Source organism: Dipodomys spectabilis, unplaced genomic scaffold (assembly GCF_019054845.1).
Source record: "Dipodomys spectabilis isolate Male_0828 unplaced genomic scaffold, ASM1905484v1 ptg000231l, whole genome shotgun sequence".
NCBI classification, from domain to species: Eukaryota; Metazoa; Chordata; class Mammalia; order Rodentia; family Heteromyidae; genus Dipodomys; species Dipodomys spectabilis.
This window is the reverse complement of record NW_024870908.1, coordinates 3604453-3627041: the sequence shown is the minus strand read 5'-3', so window position 1 is coordinate 3627041 and position 22589 is coordinate 3604453. Positions and strand designations below refer to the sequence as shown.

At 45.7% G+C, this 22589-nt stretch overlaps 1 protein-coding gene across 1 annotated transcript in view; it reads right to left on the bottom strand.

Annotated features, from left to right (window-relative positions):
* Window positions 1-22589, bottom strand: part of Grin2a (glutamate ionotropic receptor NMDA type subunit 2A) — a 285992-nt gene that overhangs the window by 22103 nt on the left and 241300 nt on the right. The window contains exon 10 of the mRNA XM_042698360.1: window positions 10665-10852. Within this exon, the coding sequence (XP_042554294.1) occupies window positions 10665-10852 (188 nt within the window). The remainder of the gene's footprint in view (window positions 1-10664; window positions 10853-22589) is intronic.

Sequence of the window (22589 nt, the reverse complement as noted above, 5' to 3'; positions counted from 1 at the left end):
CCAGGGTCTCTGTGTGCAACGAGATGCACAAAATACAGGGCAAATGGTAAAGCTGCGTCTCAGACCCCAATGAGTGGCCTGTGGTCATGGGCCTACGAATCCAGCGCCGGCCAATCAGATGTTTCGAAATGCCAAGTACTGCTATTCTAATGAGTGGTTTTTAAATCTTATTGTGTATTAGAATCACCCAGAGAGAATTAAAAAACAAACAAACAAACAAAAACAAACTTCCTAAGGCTAGAGAATCAGGCAAGTTTCCCCCAGGCATTCCACAAAAACATCCGAAGGCATCTTTGTAAGCAAAAGCGGAGCTGGAGTAACTTCTGGCTTTCGAACCTGCTCTTATTCATTCCGTCTTGAGTGACTACAAAGGAGAATGAACAAATGAATGGGTAAACAAATGCACAGGTGAATAAATCCAGGCGCTTTGCTGATGGTGCCCAGTCTGTGGTAACGTGATTAGAGAGTCTGTGATTTACAGAGTAGCCTTTGAAGTTTCCATTAATTAAAACATGTTTAGCAAAGAGCAGTAACTTTCTGATGTGCTGGGGATTGCACAGCTCTGAGGGGCTCCCGGGAACAAGAAATTCCCGCAACCAGGCCAGTTCTTTGTGGACCCGAGGGCCAGCTCGGCATGCCTGCATCTGGGCTGCACATCCGATGTCTCTTTGTGTTGTTGTTGGTCATGGGGCTTGAACTCTGGGCTTGGGCGCTGTCTCTGAGCTCCTCAGCTCAAGGCAACTGCTGTACAATTTGAGCCACAGCACTACTTCCATTTTCTTCTGGTGGTTAATTGGAGATAAGAGTCTCACAGACTTTCCTTGCCTGGGCTGGCTTTGAACCATGATCCTCAAATCTCAGCCTCCTGAGTAGCTTATGGGCATGAGCCACCGGTGCCTGGCCGGAAGTCTCTTAATTACTGTCTGGCCTTGTTTCGTTCCTTCACATCTCTTCTCTTCTTGCTTCTAGGTCTGGAGTTTTCGCCCAAACCACCCAGGGTTGAGTGATCTCAAACTTAAAGCCAGGTCTATTCCCATGGTGCTAGTTCCAGATCATGACCAGCTCTCCTCGGTGGTACAGAAACAAGGGTAGACACTTTTATCTCTCACCCTCACTCTCTATTGCCAACGTCGATCCATTGTCAAAGAAGAGAAACACCGAGTCTGACGTCTGACTGATCCATTTTTATAAATCACAGCTTTGCCCTTTGCACATGAGATGTCTACAAGGGCTAATGGGGAGGCAGAGATTCAAGCAGAGATTCTCGGGGCATCCTGGCACACGATCCAATCTCACATCTGCTGTGAGATCTGACCTGCCAGTGGCTCGGAACCTCCTTCCCCAAAGCCTACTCCATCCTTGTGTTGTATTCATCTCTTTAAATGGGCTGAGCAGGCTACAGGATGCTGAAAGAGAGTCATGTGAGGACACGGGGGGGGGGGCCTGCGTCAGGAACGAGTGTTTGGGAAGCCAGTGGGGATGCAGATGACATTTCCCAGGCAGGAGCAAATGGGCCCAGGTCCGCGCCTTGAATGGAAGGCAGTTCTAAGGCTGCTTAATCTTCATCTGTAACACAGCACATGGCTCAATTGAACAAATCCAGTCAGCCCTGCAAATGCCCAGGCTAAAGCTTCCTTACAGTAGCCAGTTAGCAAACATCTCTCTTTCCTCTCTCTCTCTCTCTCTCTCTCTCTCTCTCTCATCTTTTCCCTCACATACCCTCCCTTTCCATTCTTTCCCTCTCTGCTCTTCTCTTCCTTGTCCTCTATAATGATTTCCATCCTTTCTTCTTTTTAATGGCCCCCCCCCCCATATCCCTCTCTCCTGTTCCTCTACCCTTCCTACTTGTCACTCCATTCTTTTTTTTCTCATCTTGACCTTCTCCCCTCCCTGGTCGGCCTGCAGTTTCCAGTCTTCTGTGTCCTTCTCATTTTCCAGACAATCTAGACCAGGGTTCATCAAACTTTTCTGTAAACATCCAGAGAATAAATCCGGTGCGGCTTCACAGGGCATACTGCTTCTGTTGCTGCTGTTGTGTGAAGACAGCTATAGATAATACTTGAAATAATGGATGCACCTGCATTTCAATAAAACTATTTTTTAAAGGAGACAGTGGCTCTACTTGGCCATCGGTAGGATCCCAGTCTCGAAACCCCAAGCTTGATCTTGTTGAGAATGGAAGGACCATGAATTCTAACTACCCCTCGAAACCCCAAGCTTGATCTTGTTGAGAATGGAAGGACCATGAATTCTAACTTATGTGGGAACACCCAGTCTACCGAAAGTGGGGGGAAATCTGGAAAGCAAGTCTCGGTTGGTAGGCTTGTATGCACGCATACGCAGAGGAATTAAGAAGGAAATCTTCAAGTGTTTAAAGGGTTTAAATCCTCGGGAACAGCAGGAATGTGTCGAGCAGAGAACACAGTGGGAGTGTGACCCAGTTTGGCAGAAGGTCTGGCTAAAATGAAATGAGGCTGCCGGCAACCCTCTGACGGTCAGGGCTGCAGGATCTTTTATTCATGCTCATTGCATTAATGGCGTTGCAGACAGTGGAACCACACAACGGTGAAGTAAGGTGGAAATGGATGCTGGAGTAATGCAGCTTATTCGGGAGTTTTTCCGGTGCCAGGAACAAGGGTGGGAACTTGGTGGCTGTTTGCACGGAAGCTACAGGAAAGGATATGAACAGGACTGGTTTGTTAAAAAGAGGGAAGATTAAAAATAAGACACAAAGCACCGCCTGTGTACACTTGATGACATCTTAAATGAATGTGGGTCCTTCCTGTCGTCCCTTCATGAGACCCAGCCTGAGACAAGCCAGACCAGGGCACTGGGTCCAGGCATCTATATGCCCTGTCTGTCTCTACCATCCAGTGGGGAGGGGAGGAGAGCGCTTTCCACTGGGCATGTTTTCACATCTCCCTGTCTTCTTGCTCTTTGCTCCTGACACAGAGATCCACCCCCAAAAGGCATTTCCTTTGAGTGCATTCTGTCTAACACAGCATAGTTGGCCTAGAGGGGGCAGGAAATCCGGGTTTTAGCCTCACCTCTGCCCCTCCTCAGCCTCAAGTGAGGTCACATTCCACCCCTGCGCTTCAGAGTCCCTGTTACAAGACTTAGTAGCAATTGGTGGTCCATTCCGGTTCTAAAACAGGAAACACGCCATCTTGCTGATTCTATCCATCCCAGAGGGCTGTGTTGAAAAGATTCAGTCGGGGATGTTTGACTCTTACAGGACACAAAAGTAGACAGTGGAGGCATTGGCTCGCTTGTCTCTTTCTGTAGTCATCAATGACCTTCCTTGAAAAAAAGTTACATCAGAGAAGACACTCGGGAGATGAGCTAGCCTCTCGGAGATCCATCCCGATACTGTCCAATCACACATCTGTGTATTATTTATGGGTGAATTTAACTTGAGTGCCTTCTGTGAGCTGAGCTGAGCTCAGAGTCTTGAGGGAAGAGAAAGCAACAGGAGAGGATGTGAATTACGTTTGTCCTCAGGGACTTAGCACGCCATGCACCTTGGTGAGCTAGGGGACATGGAGAGGCCAAAAAGTAGCAGGCATTGAATACCATGCATGAGGCTGGGTTCTTTGAAATCATTCTCTTTTTTTAGTACTGGTCCTAGGGCTTGAACTAAGGGACTGGACTCTGTCCCTCAGGTTTTTTGCTCAAGGCTAGCACTCTACAGTTTGAGCCACAGCTCTACTTCCAGATTTTTGGTGCTTAATTGGAGATAATGCTCTGATGGACTTTCTCGCCCAGGCTAGCTTTGAACCACGGTCCTCAGATCTTAGCCTCTTGAGAAACTAGGGTTATAGGTGTGAGCCACCAATGCCTGGCTCATTCTACTTTTTAAATGCAGACTTTTGTTGCTATGATTTTTCCTCTTAGAACTGCTTTTGCTCTATCCCACAGGTTTTGATATGCTGTGTTTGTTTTCCTTTTTCTCAGGGATTTTCTAACCTCCCTTCACAAATTTTATCCTTGGTCTTCTGATGGGGCTAGTTCCTTTATGTCTGTTTTCGCATTTAATCTTTAGGCAACTCTGGCTTAAAGATGAAGAAATTGGGACTCTGGGAAGTTAATCTGCCCATAGACCCATTGCTAGGAAACTGTAGACATATCCCTGTATTCACTGGCATTGCTAAATGCACAAGGATGCACAAGAGGTCTCATAGCTCAGAGAGGAAAAGTGCCAGCTCTCAGAGAGTCTTCATGAAAGAGCTGAAGAGTGGAAGGATGGGTTAGCTTCAAATGAGGAAACTGAGTTCGGAGAAGGAACTCCACCAAAGATTCCATATTTATCTGAACAAAAGTTCCAACATTAGAATTTTCTATGCTATAGTTGAATGGGAAAACTAGGAATGGAGGAGATTCAGGAATTTGCTCTGCTCACACTATCATACTGCTCTTGAGCCAGCCTTCAAAGACCTTCTCGAGCCCTCTGTTTTGTTTCACAGTGCAGGCCCGTGCTGTGATCACAATCTGAGCTGAAGGGATGTGCACCTCTCCCCAAGACTCGGACATCAGCCCAGAGATATTAAGCCTGGAGTTGGACAAAGGCAGTGGTGATATTAGCAACTCATGCAGAGGCCCACAGTAACTCATGAAAATCCTAATTAGCTACACAAAGACCTTGTGCAATCACAGGGACACTCTACTCCAGCGGGGAGCAGGGAGCCCTTGTTGTTTTCATGCCATCCTGCATTCCTTCAGCAGAAGAGCAGCCAACAAATCAGCAATGGGCCTGTGGACACGGATCCTCTCCAAGGCTGGGAGCGGCCGCCAGTTCCCTTCTCTCTAACACTCCCTTACTCCACTCCCCTGCTCTGTGAGCTTCGCTGCTCTGTGTAGAGCCAGGTGTGGCAAGGTTCCTTATTATCACAGAGCCAAGCTGTGGTCTTTGATTGATTAACAAGACAGATGAGTTTTTTTAACTGATTGTTGGCCAAGTCGCAGTACAAAAGAAACAGAAGGAACCCACTCCACTAAATGATGCATATGGAACCCTTCAAATATTTCCAATGTGATAGACACCATTATTTACTCAAATACAATGCAGCCAGGGTCACTAACTCGTATTAAAACTGGGAGCTCTTGGCAAAACTGGTTGAACTGGCCACCCTCTTAATAATATTAGTGATAACTATCAATTAATATCAAGTATTAATATTAGTAATTTTAATACAAGAGATAGCTGTAATCTTTCCATATTTCATATATTTATACATCTAACTGTGACGTATGTACAATGTAATACAGCAACAAATAATTTATAAATATCTCTGATAATATAGGGATGTAATAATGAATATGTTTTATTTGTTCAATGATCTCAGAGTACCTTCCAGGAACAAGCAACCTATTTCTGAACTTACCATTAAATCCACAACTATGAAAATGGGGGGAGAGGGAGAAAAGCAGAAAGAAAAGGAGAGGAAGATGGAATGTTTCTCAATGCTAAAATATTACTTAGAGCTAAGGCAACCTGATGCCCTATGACTGGGAAGGTTTAATAAAAACATGATCAGAATTAGAACTTGATGAACCTGGTTCAATTTTACTTCTGTACAAACCTGTACAGGGTGTTGCTCACACATTATCAGCACTGCTTATTGAGAATGCAGAATCTAAAGCTTGACTTGGTGGTGCATGCCTGCAATACCAGCAGCTCAGCTGTAGAGACTGGAAGAGAGTGAGTTCAAGGCCAGCCCAGGCAAAGCTAGTAATACCTTGCCTCAAAAATGAAAGGGCTTGAGGCCGGGCTCAAGATGCGGCGGTGAGGGTGAGGAAGGAAGGAAGGATGGAGGGAGGGAAGGAAGGAAGGAAGGAAGGAAGGAAGGAAGGAAGGAAGGAAGGAAGGAAGGAAGGAAGGAAGGAAGGAAGGAAGGAAGGAAGAAAGGAAGGAAGGAAGGAAAGTTGGATGGATGGATGGAAGGAAAGAAGGAAGGAGACAGGAAAGGAAGGATAGATCTTAGGGTCCCTAAGATACTAAAATGAATCCATCTTAAACAACATTCCTGCGTGCTTTCCTGTTCGTGTAAAAAAAAAAAAATGAGAAGCTCCACGGTGACTCTCATTCAACCAAACCGAGCCTCACTTTGCAACTTCACAGATCGGAGGTGGGAAGATAGATTCGGGAATGCCGTGTGGAAACTTCCTAGGGGGCGTGATGCTGACTCGCAGAAGAGGAGCTCGGTAGCCAAGTTGATTCCATTGCCTCAGTCCCATTTTTTCCCCTCAGTGACTCAACTACGCAGTCTCACTCCCCTTGATGTCTTTTGGCTGGGCCCTGTATGGCGGGAAGCCTTTGACCTCTAAGAGCTTTCCTTCTGCCTCTTCAAATCCCAGAGTTCTATTACCAATCATGGCATTTGCCCACTAGCCAGGGCCTAGGCGGTCCCCTGCTCAACCTCTACTCTGCAGCCAACAACGCCACTCTCAGCAGCCGGCCCTGGCCGGCCGAGTCTATATTCGTAGTATGTCATCTTTAGGTGCCAGGGAGACATTTTTCTGGTTGCTGGATGAATAAGTCATGGTGGCATCCATGAACTCCGGTGCATTGCATTCTTTCTCGAAATCTGTCACTATACATATTTCTAATGACCCATTCTGGACACTCATTTCTCATTTACAATAACGAGGGTGTCTCACATCTGTTTGATGATCCTCTTATCTATCTGCTATCTCTCAGGGTAGATAGTCACTCTGCTTCTGAAGGGAAAGCCTGGCAGGCTTCATGTAAGAGGTTCCCTCAATCACCAAACACTCCACTGAAAAGTTATATTTACACAGCTCATTAGAAATTTTTTTTACACTTTTGACACTCATTAGACTCCTAATCGTCCACTGAAGCTACTCTATAACAAGAGATAAACACTCCATTCCAAAGGATGAATAATAATTAGGTACTGCCTGGCACTGTGCTCTTTACAGGTCTAATTTTAGAGCCTAATTAATCCTGCTGAAGCTGCATAAGATAAGTGAAATATTTATGCAGCTGTGTTAATTCATGTATTTACTCCTAGAGAGACATTCAGAATTGGACATGGCTTTCCGGGAAGATAATCTTAAGACACCCCCTGGAGCAGCGTCATTTTCTCAACCATGTCTCTGCTTCCAGATGGCCTCAAAAAAAAAAAAAAAATGAAGCCGAAAAGACGCATTCCCCAACCCTAACAGTGTAACCAGGAGAGCAATGAGCCCGGCCAGGAAATATCCATCAGGACCCAATGCTCTGTAAGTAAATGTTCATGACAGGGAGCGAAGAACATGGCTTCCGTTCAGCACCCCAAAGGTTGGTTTCCATGAGAAAACTTGATTATGTTCTTGCCAGGGTAACACCACATTAGCTGCTGTATCTACGAGCTGTGCATGGACCACGGCATTGGAGGAGAGGAGGAGAAGGGTGGAGAAGGGAGAGAGGGGAGGATGGAAGTGATGGCGGGTATGATGGCGATGATGGAAATGATCATGAAAGTGATGATGAGGCTCCTGGTGCTCATGATTACAATGACGATGGTGCTGGTGGCCGTGTGTATAATGGTGGTGATGGTGGCGATGCTGGTGATAAGGGTGGTGATGATGGTGGTGGTCGTGATGTAGGCGATGGGTTATTCATGGAACCATTTCTACACTGTAAGTTCTGAGGTGCCCTGAGCTCTCAACACGCATCCTCCACTTCATCTCCCAGTCTTATCAGGTAACTTTGCCTGCACCCATTCACAAATGGGGAAACTAACCCTAAGAAAGGCCATCCTTTTCATAGAAATATTAGTGAAAGGGAAATGTTCAGATTTGGCTCAGATACATACTAAATTACTCCTTCCTAAAAGGCTAATAAATCTCAAGTGTCTAATTAATCCACCTGGTTGGACATCTTAGAAATTTTTTTTTAAAAAACAACAGAACTTTTACCTAATTTGACCCATTTCCAGAATAAGGCCCCTGATGGAGACGCATTTCTGCTTCCCAGTGGAGCAGACACTCGAATCTCCCAGAGATGGGAAGGAGCAGTTGTTAATCTCATGAAGTTGTTCGGAGGATGAAATGAAAGAGTGCTGTGGCTGCATCAGGGGTGGGATCGGCTCTACCCCATCCCCTGATGGTGTCAGCAGTTTCAGAATCAGCTTGGGGAGAGCCACAGCCCCGGTGGACAGGGCGGCGAGAGTTGGAACTCATTCATTTGACAGACACTCACCACATGTAAAAGCTTCCTGTCAAATAAAACACACCCTGTCACGAAGCCTCCACGCATACATGCATTTATCCACTCAGTCCTTCATGACTCTTCTTCACGTCTGAACCAAGACTCTCATTCGCTGTACAGTTCACCCACACTGAGGAATAATTGACCCCAAATCTTCAGTGCCTTCCCTCTGCCCATGCTCCTCATCCTAAAACTCCTGATCTCCTTCCAGTCTCTTGGCCTTGGCCATTGGACTCAAACAGGAGGATATCAGGAGACAGGAATGTGATGAAGCAGGGCCTTGACATGCACAGGTTGGTGTTCTTTTATGCTTCTTCCGTAGGCCAGGAGAGACCACTCCCAGGTAACCAGTGCCCGCCAGCCTGCCGCCCAGAAGAACCAAGTATGGGCAGGAGGTTAACACCAGCCAACTGGGCGTCAGAATCATGAGTCGTCAAATCTACCCCAGCCTGGGCAGGGCTTCTTCCCTCCCCCCACCGTGGCAGGTCTAACTCTACCACTCCACAGCGATCGCGGGCCCACACAGCCACCAGCCACCACCGCCCAGCAGAGGGCCTGCGTAGTGAGCTGAGGAAAGCACAAAGTTCCATATAAAATGCATTCAGCATGCCTGATGGTGTCTTGTGGCAAGCAAGGGGGCTTGATTCTGGGTCTCAAAGGGGGAAAAAAAAAAAAGAGCGGAGAAAAAGCTTCAAGTAAAGCCCACATCCCACATTCAAATTCACACCAGTCCTATGCTCTCACCTTGGCCTGTTCCAAGAGTGCATTTGATTGTGATGATTGCTTGGTTTTCCTGACTCAGAACAAGGATAGCATGTTCTGAACAGTCTCTACCTGCTCTTTATTATGATGATCATTATTAGTAGTAGCAGCAGCAGCAATGCCAGGCATTGAACACAGGGCTTGGTGCTTGCTAGGCAGCTGGCCTGTTACTTCAGCCATGTCTCTGGCATTCACTTACTCTTGACTGTGGCTTCTGACTTATTTTTGCAATTTTTTCTCTTGCCATTCTGCTCTCTGTTGATTTTCCTTTCCCTACTTCACAGGGCATGACTTGGAAAGTCATGTCAGGGAACTCTAGACTCAGCTATAGTGTGGGCAGAAGAAAATGCCCGTTCAGCTGTGCCAGTCCACAAATGGCATTAACCCATTTCACTATAAACCTCATGCAGGCAGAAACTGTACGGTAGACAGCGAAGAGGAGAAGTGTAATAGGAAGCCATGGTGTTTCTGCCCACTCTCCCTCTGCTAGAGACGGCCTCTCTCCTTCCTCCCTAGGCTAAGTAACAGGAGTTGCCATGGTTTGTGCATTGACTCTACCTCTTGGTTGCTCCAAGGGGTTCACAAGAGTCATTGATCCCAAAATTTATGAGAAATCCATCCTCTGGAATTTGAAATCTTGAATTTAGAGAATGGAGGTGAGGACTTGGATAGCTCTGTGTTCAGATCTTGTCCCCCAAAGGCTTGTCTATGAGCAGGCTTGATCCCCAATGAAGCTGGGTTTGAAAGTGGGGCTCTCTTGGTGTAGGGTGGTAACTCGGTGGGCTCAGGTGGGTGGGTCCTATGAGGCAGGGCCTCACTGGAGGAAGTAGCTCACTGGGGAGGCGGCCCTGCAGGGGGTACACTGTCCCCAGTCCCTTCTCTCTGTGTCTTTGTTGAGCGGCTTTCCTCTGTGACGTACTTCTGCCATGAGGCTCTGCCTCACCGCGGGCCTAAAACAAACCAGGCCAGGGGACGGGCCATGAAAGGAGATCTCAGAAATCAGGAGCAAAAGTACCTCTTTGCCTGCTTTTAAGTTGGCCAGCTCAGGTATATTATCATGGTAATGGAAAACTGACTAACACAGAGGCCCTAGTTACATAAAGCTCTGTAAAGCTCCGCAGGGACATTACTCCAGTCAGCACTCCTGGTGTTTGGCATTAAAAACAGTTCTGCAAACAGTTCTGCGTTTTGAGGTACCGGGGTTGCCTTGGGTATTACAGGATGTTTGCTAATAGTTTCCATCCCTACCTTCTATTTTCTGGATGTAAGTATCAAGTACTCTCCTGGTGTGACTACCGAAAAACATCTCCAGATGTTGCTGATTATGTCCTCTGGGGGGGGGGGGGGGGGGAATTGTTCTCCCAGAGACTCACCTCCGGAGAGAGAGGATTCCCACGGTTCCGGTACCAAAACTTCCCTCGTTTCTACTTCTCTCTAAATCTGTTCAACTCTTCGCTAAATCCATGGCGAGAGATTATTCTGTATCCTTAATGTAATTTGCTGCTTTAAATTTAGCTATCGAGGGTCGGTTTCCGTTTTAAGCAAACTAAGGAATTGGATGTGGCGTGCGATAGGCACTTAAGAGAGTTTGGCTGAGCAAATTCATTGCATAAAAGTCTGGGAAGCCAATTAGGAAACAGACTGAGAGGTCTCAAGGCGGCCCCAAAGGTAGGGGAGCCTGGAGTCTTACCATCACCCACAAACTGCAGCAGAGCCAGGTCGATCTGCCTCTTCCAGGGGGAGCCCTTCTGGAGGGCAATGCCATAGCCCGTGGTGGCAAAGATGTACCCACTCCCGATGGTCACCAGCTTGCAGCCTTCGTCCCTCCCGGCCTTGTAATTCAACACCGCCGCGTCATAGATGAAAGCATCCAACTTCCTGCAAGAAGAAGAAATGAGGGGGTCATGGAGGGGGGCCGGGTCCCACCCCAAGGCCCCTCTCCTTGGGCTCGATCCAGCACCACACAGGCTGAAGACGGTGACTCATCGCTGTTCCATCCCCCCTCTGTCATAAAAGGATCTATTTTTAATGAGGAGATAAAAGCCAGAACCTTTTCTCTCCAACTTACAAGAGGCAGCTAAATAAAGACACGAAGAATCCATAGACCCAAGTGGATAAACAGGCAGGTTTGTTGTTTGCTCAGTGTCTGTCTTGAACGGTTCCCAGCGGTGGGGAACAGTGGCCTGGTTAGAAAGGTTTGTAGCAGAGCCCAGTAAACCATGGCAAGCCACAAAGGGAGCGGAGAAGTGGGTGGCACTGTGCCGGAAGAGGATAAGGAATAAATAGGAATGATTTCCTTTCCCTCCTGGAAGAAAGCATCCATTGACTACTTACCAGATGAAATTGTTGCACGATAATATCAAAAACCCAAATAATGTTAAAAGTTACTTAAAATACAATTGCAGTTAAAAGTCTGTAAGCACCATATGAGTTAGAAAATTCTATAGCCCATAATTCCCTCCCTCCCTCCCTCCCTTCCTTCCTTCTTTCCTTCCATTCTCAGCTTTTGCTGGTTGTGTGGCTTAAACTCAGGGTCTGGGCGTTGTCCCTGAGCTTTTTCCACTCAAAGCTAGTACTCCATCACTTTGAGTCACAGCTCTACTTCTGGTTCCCTGGTGGTTAGAGATAAGGGTCTCACAGACTTTTCTGCCTGGGCTGGCTTCAAACAGCTTCGTGGGTCACACAGGTCTTTGTTGCAACTACACAACTTTCTGTTGGTAGGGCGTCACAGACACAATCATTCTTTCCCCCACAAAAAAATCATTTATTAAAACCTTAACCCAAAGAATTTGACTTTGTTTGGAGATGAGGTTAATTCAGATGTGGCTGGTTATGATGAAAGCATACCGGAGAACTGTGGACCTCGAATCTTATATGACTGGTGTCCTTACACACACACACACACACACACACACACACACACACACACACATACACACACACACACATGTGCGTGAAGAACAGAGCCATGATGCTGCAAGTCTGGAACCAGGAGAAGCCAGAAACAGACTGAGAGACAACCTGGTCCCTGCTATCACCCTGATCTGAACCTCCAGCCAAGATCAGAACTGGAAGATGGTAGATTTCTGTGGTTTAAGCCACCCGGCGTGTGCTACTTGTGTTACAGCAGCCTGGGCAATCTAACACACAGCACCAAAGCAATCTCAGACAATACACAAACAACAAACTCCATGCTGTCCTAAAATAACACTGTTTACAAAAAAAGATTGGCCCATGGGCTGTAGTTTGCCAACCCTTTTGTTGAACGCCTCATATAGGATTGTACCAAATTGCTTTCTCATTTCACACAGAATGAGTATACCTTCATCTGAATGAACACGGTACTTTTCTGATGCATTTCTTTTTACTGAAGATAACCCATACACAATGAAATGCTGGATAATTTTTTTTACATACAGGCATGTCTTTAAAATCACTATGGGGGTGCAGGGGAGGATGGGAAGGGATGGGAAGGGGAAACAAAGGAGGAGGCTACAATGCTTGATAAGAAATGTACTCATTATCTTGCCCATGTAATTGTAACCCCTCTGTACAGTATTTTCACAATTAAAAAAAAAATCACTATGGGGGCTGGGAATGTGGCTTAGTGGTAGAGAGGCTTGCCTAGCCTGTAGGAAGCCCTGGATTCGAGTCCTCAGTACCACAGCAACAGAAAAAGCCAGAAGTGGTGCTGTGGTTCAAGTAGTAGACTGCTAGACTTGGGCAAAAGAAACCTCTGGGATAGTGCCCAGGCCCTGAGTCCAAGCTCCAGGACTGGCAAATAGTAGTAGTAGTAGTTGTAGTAGTAGTAGTAGCAATAATAATAATAATAATAATAATAATAAATTACTACAGGGCTCTAAACTCTGCCCTCACTACAAAATCCTGCATACTTGCATGTACTCAGCCAGCGAGTCTCATCAATGGTATGGCTATTCCTAAGCCTTACCTAGAACCCTGTTAGTGAGTGTGCACAAGTCCAAACCCATCACCCTCAAATACAGGAATGGATGTCTCAACCTTTAAATAGATAGGAAAATGAAAACAGATCACTCAATTTCCTGCCACACTTGCAACCTTATTGTCTTTCTTTCTTTCTTTCTTTTCTTTTCTTTTCTTTCTTTCTTTCTTTCTTTCTTTCTTTCTTTCTTTCTTTCTTTCTTTCTTTCTTTCTCTCTCTCTCTCTCTCTCTCTCTCTCTCTCTCTATTTCTTTCTTTTAAACAAGAAAGCATAAAACAGTACAGCAAAGAAAAATAAATGTGGCTGGAAAAACACCTAAAGATACTGCTGCAGAAGGACTCCCTATGGGAATGAAACTGCTGGTAGGCTTTGTAGCCATGTTGGTCACTTTCCCCTGTTTTGTTTTGTTTTGACAATGGCTCCTGGTGAGATTGGTCTCAGGCACAGCACAGCTGGCAGCCTATTGTCTCAAAGTCTCTCCGTGTGAAGTTCTCCTGGTATTCAGTGTGTTCAGATCACCCCAGCGGGAACAGTAAAAGAAAAGCTGGGCGTGTGGTCATTGGTGCTGGCAACCTAGAGAGGAATATGAAGGGAGAAACAGCCTCTCTGGACATACAGAAGCTGTACAGGTATGGACAGAGAGCTAGGGGCGGTGGGAAGGCACTCAGCATGTGTGCTAGGAGGACTGGGGTAGGAGGTAGGAAACATCTTGTGCCCAGCTGAGTCTGAATGGTGGTGTGGGCCTTAGGAAAGCTACTTCCTCTTTGGGGGTTTCTATTTCCTCATCTGTGATGGAGGTGGTCCTGGTCCTGTGGAAAGGCTGGTCCAGCTGGGATGGTCTGTGATTCAGTCAGCCAGCACTCATCTTGGGTGATGGTTGATGGAGGAACTGAGCGTAGAAGGCACGTGTGCCCTGTGGCATCTGCCCTCAGCCTTTGCAAGCTGAGGCGTCACAGCAATTGTCGTCATGGAGGTGGGGAGAAGTTCGGCTGTATGAGGCTGACCCCCAAGCATCTTGATGAGCAAGGGGGAGGAGAAGGAAGCAGAGCTCTGGGTTTCCTTCCTTGACCTGAGCCCAAAGCTTTAATTTTTAATTTGTTTCCAATTGAAAAAAAAAGAGATGTACAAGTCATTATGTCGAAAACGAACTTTACACCTTTGGTGCGGGGGGGGGGGGGGGAGAGGGGAAGGGAGGAGAGCGGGGAGGATTGGGGGGGCAGGGGGAGGCTGGGATGGGAAGGGGAAACAAAGGAGGAGGCTACAATGCTTGATAAGAAATGTACTCATTATCTTGCCCATGTAATTGTAGCCCCTCTGTACAGTATTTTCACAATAAAAAAAAGAAAAAGAAAAAAATTACAAAGGAAAACAAACATAAACTGCATAGGCTCTAAAAAATGAATTTCATAAGGCAAGGACTTTGGTCAAGACACCTGTGTTTCTGAGATTCTTCTCTCTCTCTCTCTCTCTCTCTCTCTCTCTCCTCTCTCTCTCTCTCTCTCTCTCTCTCTCTCTCTCTCTCTCTCTCTCTCTCTCTCTCCCTGCGCAAAACGGAGCTGCTGACACTTCTCTCAGAGACCTGTGGGGGGATTCAAGTGATATTATGTAAGGAACTTGTGTGCAATGGCTAGCGCATAAATGAATGCCTAAAACACATAAACACATGCCAATCCAATTGAGAGTTTACAGTGATGGGGCTCACACATCGCACGCCGCTCGTGTAATAAATCAGCCCTTTACCTGGGTTACTTCATTTATTCTAACAGTGCAGGGGTTGGTTTGTTCCCCACGGTCTGCGCCCCTGAGTGTCTCACAGGGAAACTGAGGCACTGGGCATTGAAATGACCCAGCCTCCAAGTCTCCAAAGCAACATTTGAATGTACATAAGCTAAGGCCAAAAGTCACAAATATAACCTCTGTGATCCAGTCCCGGGCTCCCTAGAACTTGAGGGTTCACTGAGGCAGCCCTGTTACTATTTTGGAAATCATGGTGAGGATGGTAGCTATAAATCAAGCCAGATGTTATGAAAGAAGCAGTACAGATGAGACAGGATAGCCAAAGCTCAAAGGTTCTGACGGGTTGCTGAACACCTGTCTCATTTCATTCTCCACACCTTGGGGAGATCGTTGGGTATTAATGGTTATTGCTATGTTTTGTTGCCATTATTTATCTAATTTTTTTTTTTTGGTGTTGGGAACGGAACCCAGGTTCTGAGCATGCCAGGCAAGCAGGTGCCTTTTGCTGAGTATCAGCCCCAGCCCCAGCCATAATTTTTTTCTTATGGGATGCAGAGTGAGAAGGAGGCAAAGGCCACGTTCGATAGAGCCAATTTGGATGGAAGGCATTTGAGCTGTGACTGCTGGAGACAGAGTGATATATTGGCCTTCAGCCTGGTAATTGGCAATCCTGTGCCTCCGTGAAGCGCAGACCAAAGACCAGGACTGGAGAGACTCGCCCTTCAGATCAAAGCAGCCAGGTGAAAGTGGAGGGTCACAGGCCAAGAGACCCAGGTAATCTCTCTGATGGACATTTCCTATCCCCGTTTCTTCAAGAGAAAATCATCTTTTTCATGCTTTCTTCAGCTAAGTGCTTCTCCCACTGGCCAGCAGGGAGGCTCAAGGTGACCCTTGAGCCTTGACAGGTCTGCCTTTGACGAGACCCCTTGAAGTCAGTACCACCTGGCCGCTTGCACCCCCTTGAACTCTGAGACAAATAACACGACGTGAACACAGAGGACAGGACAGAACTGAAGCCCCAAGAGCTCCATGCTGACTGAAAGACACACCCCTTTCTTCCCCCCTTCCTCCTGTCGCCCCCACCCCCACCTCACACACACACACCAAGGGGTCAGGAACGGTGACCTCTCTGTCACCAGCAGACCTCAAGGAACAGGAATGATTAGGAATGGCAGCAATTCAGAAGGACAGAGAGGGAGGGAGCCCTCCTCTCTGCCAATTAGCAAAGGAACTAAGCTGGATTCTCACGTGGGCCTGATGCTTTTGAGCTTGCTGGCTTCCTGTTGGATGTTCGACAACTCTGGAGAGCTGTTGGGATCGGAAGTGTGCCGATCTGACCTCATTACATCAGGAGGTCCTCATCCCTCCCGGACCCGCAAGACATCTTTGAAAGATCACTCCAAGCCCCAAGACTGTGGACAAAGAATCTGACTCCCCATACACACAGGGAGACGGTGCTCCGGGGTTGAGGCGTGGTCCCCTCCCCGAAGTATCCAGCGGCCTGACATTTCCTAATCAAAAGCTTCCGGTTTCAGCTCCTCAGCTCCTTAAGCGTGTTTTCGGATGCTCTCTGGGGTCTCAGCACATTTAAAGGCTAATTATATAGTTAAAGTTAATTATTCATTCATTAACATTCAAGAAGCCTTTAACAAGACATTGGCTTGTTTTGATGAATTAATGAAACCAGAGTGGGCCTGTTTGTGTGTGTGTGTGTGTGTGTGTGTTTTGGAGGTTTCATCTCAAGTGTTACAAAAAGAAAGAAAGAAAGGAAGAGACATCTCTGATGATAACTGAACGTACGTTTTTAAGGTCATGTCAAAGCCGCCTTGTGCGGGAGAGGCATGGCTGGGTGCTTCAGCTGCTCAGGCACCTCTGGGCAGCCGTGGAACCACAAGCGGTGCTGCGGTGCTGCCCAGCGCTACACAGGAGGCCTCTGCAGAGGACCTCTCTCAGCTCTGGTTTCATCATCATTGATGGGGAAGTGGAGGCTCCTGCAGGAGCCTCTGATGGATGGAGAAAACTGGAAGCAAAGGTGTTTTGTAATTGCAGATCCTTTGAGATTCAGGGGCCCGTTGGTCAAAGATGAAACCATGCTGCATAGAGGCAGTGGTGGGTGATAGAGACTGAGACGCTAGGCTATCCAGAAAGTACCACTGGGCCAGGACAACTTCTGGCAGTGTCTGCTTAAGAAAGAGCTGTCCAAGTGGTAGAGCCTGAGCCTTGAGTGAATTGCTCAGGGACAGCTCCCAGGCCTAGAGCTCAAGCCCCACGACTGACAAAAAAAAAAGAGAGCTCTTTCATGCGATTGTTTCTAACATATTTATAAGATTATGTCTTTGTTGCTTTGTATGTCCCTCCCCCATGGTATAACCCCTGCTTTCACTATATACAATGTTGGTATATGTGGAGGGGAAGGGGGAAAAAACAAATCGTTAAAACAGGGATACAGGAGGACCCATTGCAACAATGAGATACACACGTCATTATGTCGAAAAACGAACTTTACAATTTTGGTGGGGGGGATGGGGGGAGAGACTACGAAGGGATGGGAAGGGGAAACAAAGGAGGAGGCTACAATGCTTGATAAGAAATGTGCTCATTATCTTACCCATGTAATTGTAAACCCTCTGTAAAATAATAATAAAAAAACTAAAGAAAAAGAAAAGAAAGAGCTGTCAACTTCAGTGGACTTTGAGTTTGTGAAGGCAAACTCTCCATTCTGACTCTGAGTTTGTGAATGCAAACTTTAAGATCAAAATTATACTGGCATTGATTAATTTGCACCAAGGAAGCATTTTCCAGAATGAACCCCATTAAGCTAATTTAATTCCTAGATCGATGTCTTGCATAGCATAGTTAAATTGTTTCCAATATTTTTTCCCCAGAAACTATTTTCACTGGAGTCAGTTCTTTTCATGTTTATATTTTACAAAGATTTGATTCATTGATCAGCATTTGGGGCACAACAAATTTTACTAATTTATAATTTCTACCATTTTGATTTTTCTTTTATAAGTTATTATTTCCACCAAGTGCAATTCTCCTGGGTCAGCATCATGCAGAGATACAAGACTCACCAAGAAGACTCCAGTCAGCTATGGATTTTTGTTCAATAACAAATTTCACCCTGTGTGCTTTTAGCTGTTTCCAATTTAATTTGGGTTGATTATTTCCATCAGTAATACTCAGGAATAACTGGTGGGTAATATTTGTTGGTTTTTTTTTTAACTGTGAAAGCTCTGAGTGGTTTTGTAAGACAGGGACAGAAAAAGGCAGAGAAGAGGAGAGGATGGGAGAGAGAGAGGGCAAGAGGAGGAACAGGTGCAGACAGAAGCAGGTGCCAAGGCAAAAGGAAAGATGCAGGGATATGGAGACATCAAGAATAAGAAAGAAAACGAGTCTGTGAGACTCTTACCTCCAGTTCACCCCCAGAAAACCAGAAGTGGCGCTGTAGCTCAAAGTGGTAAAGCACTAGCCTTGAGCAAAAGAGCTCAGATACAATATCCAGGCCCTGAGTTCAAGCCCCATAACTGACCCCTCCCTCCCAAAAAGGGGAGAAAATGATGTAATGGATACAAATGAAGGGGAAAAAAAGAAATGGAGCAAGACAAGACAGGAAAGGACAGAGGTACAGCAAGCTCTGAGACAGACAGATGATGCAGGAGATGGCGAAGCATGGAGTGGAAAGGAAAAAAGAGCAAAACTAAGACTGGAATTGGGGTGCATGCACACACTCTATACCTATCTGCTACTCTAAAAATAACAGGGAAGGATACAGCAACTCGTTGTTTTGTTTCTGAATGGACCATATACGAAGAGGGAGGAGATCCTGCAATGCAATCTCTTCGTTTTTAGGTGAGGAAATTCAGGCCGGGAAGTCTTTGGATATGCCATGGAGACAATGACTCCAGACCCACCTACAGTCTTCCAAAGCAACGCTCCTCCGAGGAGCCATGACCTGTTCCCCACGCCATTCTCAGGGGGCCATTGGGGATGAGGGGTGGGGAGCAAGCAGGGGTCTGGAGACTGGCTTGGCGGCCTGCTTTGGGAAGTGGGGTAAGTCTGCATTCTATACAGCCTGGGTGGCCCCGTCTGGCAATAGAGGAGACAGTACCTCTCATAATGCGTCCAGCTGGATGAAGTAACAGCTACCAATCTGTGATGGACAATAAGGCATTACACGAACGCTTCTTCTCTCTTCCCCCCATAACTCACATGGTGGGAAAGCATGGATTTCTTCCGGAGTACTCATTTCCTGTGCAGCTCATTCAGTGACGCTGCTCACGGTTTGCGATCAGAGCTTACTGGGCTCCAGCAAGTTCCAAGTGGAGCATTATTTTCCTCAAGGATTCTCAAAAATCGGCCCTCTGTTCAGACACTTCTTACGTGTTTACTATGCACCAGACACAGCATTCTCATGGAATCTGCACAACACACTCCTAAGTGAATGATTCAAAATGTGTCACTTTTTTTTTTTTTTGTAAATGGGAAAATTGGAGTCTGAGAGGCAAATGACCTGGTTCCAGATCTCACTGCTAGACATACCAGGGGAGAAGGACCTGGAAGTCTGGGTACTAAGCCTTGAAGAACACCTCATCTTGGGACAGGCTCTGGAGAACTCTCTATACCCTGGGACTGAAAGACAGGCCCAGAAAACACAAAACTGAAAGAGAGACTAAGAAAAGAATATTTGTCAAAAGTCTAAGACTGATCACAATCCTATTATGCATCAGATGAAGTCCTTTCTCTAAGCCCATTTATTCAATGCTCAAAGCATTTTCAGGAGATAGGATTTCACAGATATGGCGAATAGACTCGGGGAGATGATTTCCTTTGGCAAAGGCTACAAAGCTGAACGCGAAATGTGGTACTGCTCACAACCAACGTCTACACTCTGCAGAAAGAGGCTGCTCATCAGCCAGGTAACTGAACAAATCAACCAAGTACGTGGGACAAAAGTTTTCAGTCGGGTACTGGCGGTTCTCACTTCTGTAATCCTAGCCACTTGGGAGGCTGAAATCAGAAGGGTCACTGTTCCAGTCCAGCCTGAGAAGAAAAATGTTTGAGGCTCCATCTCAAATGACAACATTTCATTTTTTCTAACAGTTGAATAGTACTCCATGATATATAATATATATTATACACATGATATATGTATACATTATTGAGTGTATTTTTTTCTTCATCTACTCATTGGTGCTTGCACCAATGAGTGGCAGATTCCAATGGGGGGTGGCGATTATAAACAGCATGGCAGTAAATATGGGTGCAAATGCCTTTCTTCTAGATTATTTTCCTTCGGAATATATGTCCAAGTGTGTCCTAGTGAAGTCATCCAGTCTGTCTATTTTTAACTTTCTGAGGCGGAGCCCCAGAGGAATATTTTTTTTTAACTGTGCTGCTTGTGGTTCAGTTTACAACACAAGAAACTCATCTACCCCCTGGGCATTCGATTCTCTTCCTCACATCTGTGGAAGGAGTAATGATGCCTTTTTTAAAACAGTATTAAAGGTTTTGGTGGAAGAAATAAAGAGACTTGCTTTTTTGCTGCAGTTGTGAAAATAATTCTGATTTCACAATGTTGCAGGAATGGTTGCACTTGTTACTTTGTTTAAGTTAGGCTCAAAGCATGGGCTCTGGAGCAAGATCCACCCTGGGGACTAAGTGAAACTTTCCACCCCCACATCCCCAGTTGCAGCGGGGAAACAAGGAGGGCCACCATTTCTCAGGGTTGTTACAAGGGTTAAGCAATGGACAATGGAAATGTATTCATCTATCAAGAAGAAGAATCTTAACATCCTTTTCAGGGAAATGCACAGACCTGGAGAAAACTATGTTGAATGAAGTGAGCCAGGCTCAGAAAGACAAATGGCATGTTTATTTTCCTCTCCAATGTGGAAGTTGGATCTAAAATATAAACATGTGTGAAAGTGCATGAAGAGACACATGTACATCAATGCGTTCAAATGGATTAAAGCATGCTATACACAAGGGTGGATTTCCATGGTACAAACTCTTTGAACAATTAACAGACAGTTTCACAAGCATGAGTGGCAGGAAGCGAAAACAGGTCTTCTGTGAGGGGGTGGAGGTTAAGGGAAGGGAAGTAGATGAACGGAGAAATGATGGTTATCATACTCAAGGAACACATGTGAAAATGGAAACAGGTAGTATGAGGGGATGGATGAAGGTGGATAGATGGGAATGATGGAAAGAGGTGACATGGATCAAGATATTTTATAAAATCATACAAATAAGTTAAAAACCCAAGGTCATGCAGAAGAGCCACCAGAAAACTACTCTCCCATAAGTACATCCCCCTCACCGCAAAAATATGTTACCTGCTAGTTAGAAATACCTCAGTTTCCAGAGCAACTCACGTAGCTGACACAAAAATGCAATAAAGTGAACTTCATATAGAGAGACAAAGATACCTGAGTTTGCAAATGCAGAGGTAGAATAGTGCTGAAGGCTTTAGGGGAAGGCAGTGGGCAGAATTCAGACCCTACACTTCCACCATTGCTAAGGGGAAAATCTCGCTGTATTAGCCTGTGACTTAGCTAGCAGCTTAAGCAAAAAGTTGATAAGAGTTGCATCGCCAACAGACAAAAGCAAGCCCTAAAAGGCAGAAAGTGATGCTGTTTAGAGAACCAGAAGTCTGAAGGATGAGAGAAAATGACATCGGGAACAAACTGCCTTGCGAGGATGCTTGGCAAGTATTTTGAAGAATGACTATTTCTTGGATGGCCCTTAATGGTAGTCAAGCCACGGTGCGAGTTCAATGAATTAATATTCCTCCAGTTCAATGAAGGATCTCCGAGCTGCTCGGAGCCAATCCCACGGGGCTGTATAGATTTAACTGACAAAAGCAAAAAGACAGACTCATGTAAACCATAGATACATGTCAACAAATGCAAGAAGGAGTTGAGGGGAGACAATGAAGGATGAGGCTCACTGGACACATTTTTATTACTATAAGTAATACCTGTGCCACTGAAAATTCATTACATGGAAAAGGATATAAAGAAAACCATAATCCAAATCACCTAGCAATATCTCAGTCAACATATTTCAGCGTATTTCCTTTTCGTCTCTTTTTTTCTTCTTTCATTCTCTCTCTCTCCCACCTCTGAATTTACAGAATCTATGATTGCACTTTATTCAATTTCTCCCCCACCTCCAGTTTTCCTATTTTAAACACGTCTTATGGACGGCCTTGCAAATCCTTTAATATCATTTTAATAGAATTGAACAGGAAGTAATTCCAAGGACAAAAAAAGAAGAAAGATGCTTCTGCTCCTGAGTTTTTATTAAAGAACAAAATAAAGCATTTCCTAACTCTGTGATGTGGTAGCAATTATTTCTGAGCTTTATTTGCAGTGGAGGGGTAGATCTTAGAAACCAGGTCATTGTCCATCTGATTTTCTCTGGAGATGACGCTATTCCATTTAGAATGCTGATGTCTGTGCCTGCCTTCGAACTCAGCAGCTGAAAATGAACCAGCCATGCTTGATTCTGTCTGACTGATGAAATATAGCAAATAAAACTCAGCTCAGCAGCCTTCTGGAAAAAGAACTGCTGTGTATAGGAACTATCCCTCAACGAGGATCTTTCTATGCTCCAAGCCTACCTTTATCTTTGCAATCCCATTCCCCTGCACCGCCTTCTCTGGAGGACAGAAATGAGGCTGCTGTGATTTAATCAACCCTCATACCAGCAAACAAACGTGATACTTACAGCACATGTGGTGGAATACACACATGTACCGCTGCAATGCGCGCTTTATTACACGAGTTTCTAATTCTCCTCTGAACCCTAACCCTCCCCTACACAACTACCCAGCTTCTGTACCCTAGTTGGGAGCAAGTCTGACCCCTACAATATCATTCCTTCACTAAACAGCTTGCTGGGTAATCA